General features: G+C 44.0%; 1 protein-coding gene across 1 annotated transcript in view; it reads right to left on the reverse strand.

Annotated features, from left to right (window-relative positions):
* LOC106877417 (E3 SUMO-protein ligase RanBP2-like) overlaps positions 1 to 771 on the reverse strand; it is an 11586-nt gene that overhangs the window by 6906 nt on the left and 3909 nt on the right. Inside the window, exon 6 of the mRNA XM_052977142.1 lies at positions 24 to 30. Coding sequence (XP_052833102.1) covers positions 24 to 30 — 7 coding nt within the window. The remainder of the gene's footprint in view (positions 1 to 23; positions 31 to 771) is intronic.

A 771-nucleotide genomic window follows, 5' to 3' on the forward strand; every position in this document is an offset into this window, starting at 1 on the left:
GTCGGCAGTGATGTAATGATTACAGCAAACCTGTGGATTACAACATCAAAATATAAGGGATTAGCCAGAGATTATAAAGAGGGATTAGTGTGTACGGGGCATTGCTCTTTTACTTGTTTCAGTCATTTGACTGCGGCCATGCTGGAGCACCGCCTTTTAGTCGAGCTAATCAACCCCAGGACTTATTCTTTGTAAGCCTAGTACTTATTTCTATCGGTCTCTTTTTGCTGAACCGCTAAGTTACGGGGACGTAAACACACCAGCATCGGTTGTCAAGTGATGGTGGGGTGACAAATACAGACACACATACATACATACATATATATATATGCATATATATGACGAGCTTCTTTCAGTTTCCGTCTACCAAATCCACTCACAAGGCTTTGGTCGGCCCGAGGCTATAGTAAAAGACACTTGCCCAAGGTGCCACGCAGTGGGACTGAACCCGGAACCATGTGGTTGGTAAGCAAGCTACTTACCACACAGCAAACCCTGCGCCTACAAGCCACCCCTGGGTTTGTGTAAATGTTGCCGACAGCAATTGTACATGTGTTTGGGTATTTTTAATAGCAATTATAACGGGTAGAATATTTGGGTTGGATATGACCAGTTTAAGTGCTAAAAAGTTAAGGAGCTTACTTCTCAACCATGTGAACCTCGGTTCAGTCCCAAAGTACAGCACCATGGGCAAGTGTTGTCTACTATAGGGGTCCCTGGGCCCACCAAAGCTTTGTGAGTTGATTTGGTGGATAGAAAGTGAAAAAAAAA

This window comes from Octopus bimaculoides, chromosome 27, assembly GCF_001194135.2.
Source record: "Octopus bimaculoides isolate UCB-OBI-ISO-001 chromosome 27, ASM119413v2, whole genome shotgun sequence".
In the NCBI taxonomy this organism is placed as follows: Eukaryota; Metazoa; Mollusca; class Cephalopoda; order Octopoda; family Octopodidae; genus Octopus; species Octopus bimaculoides.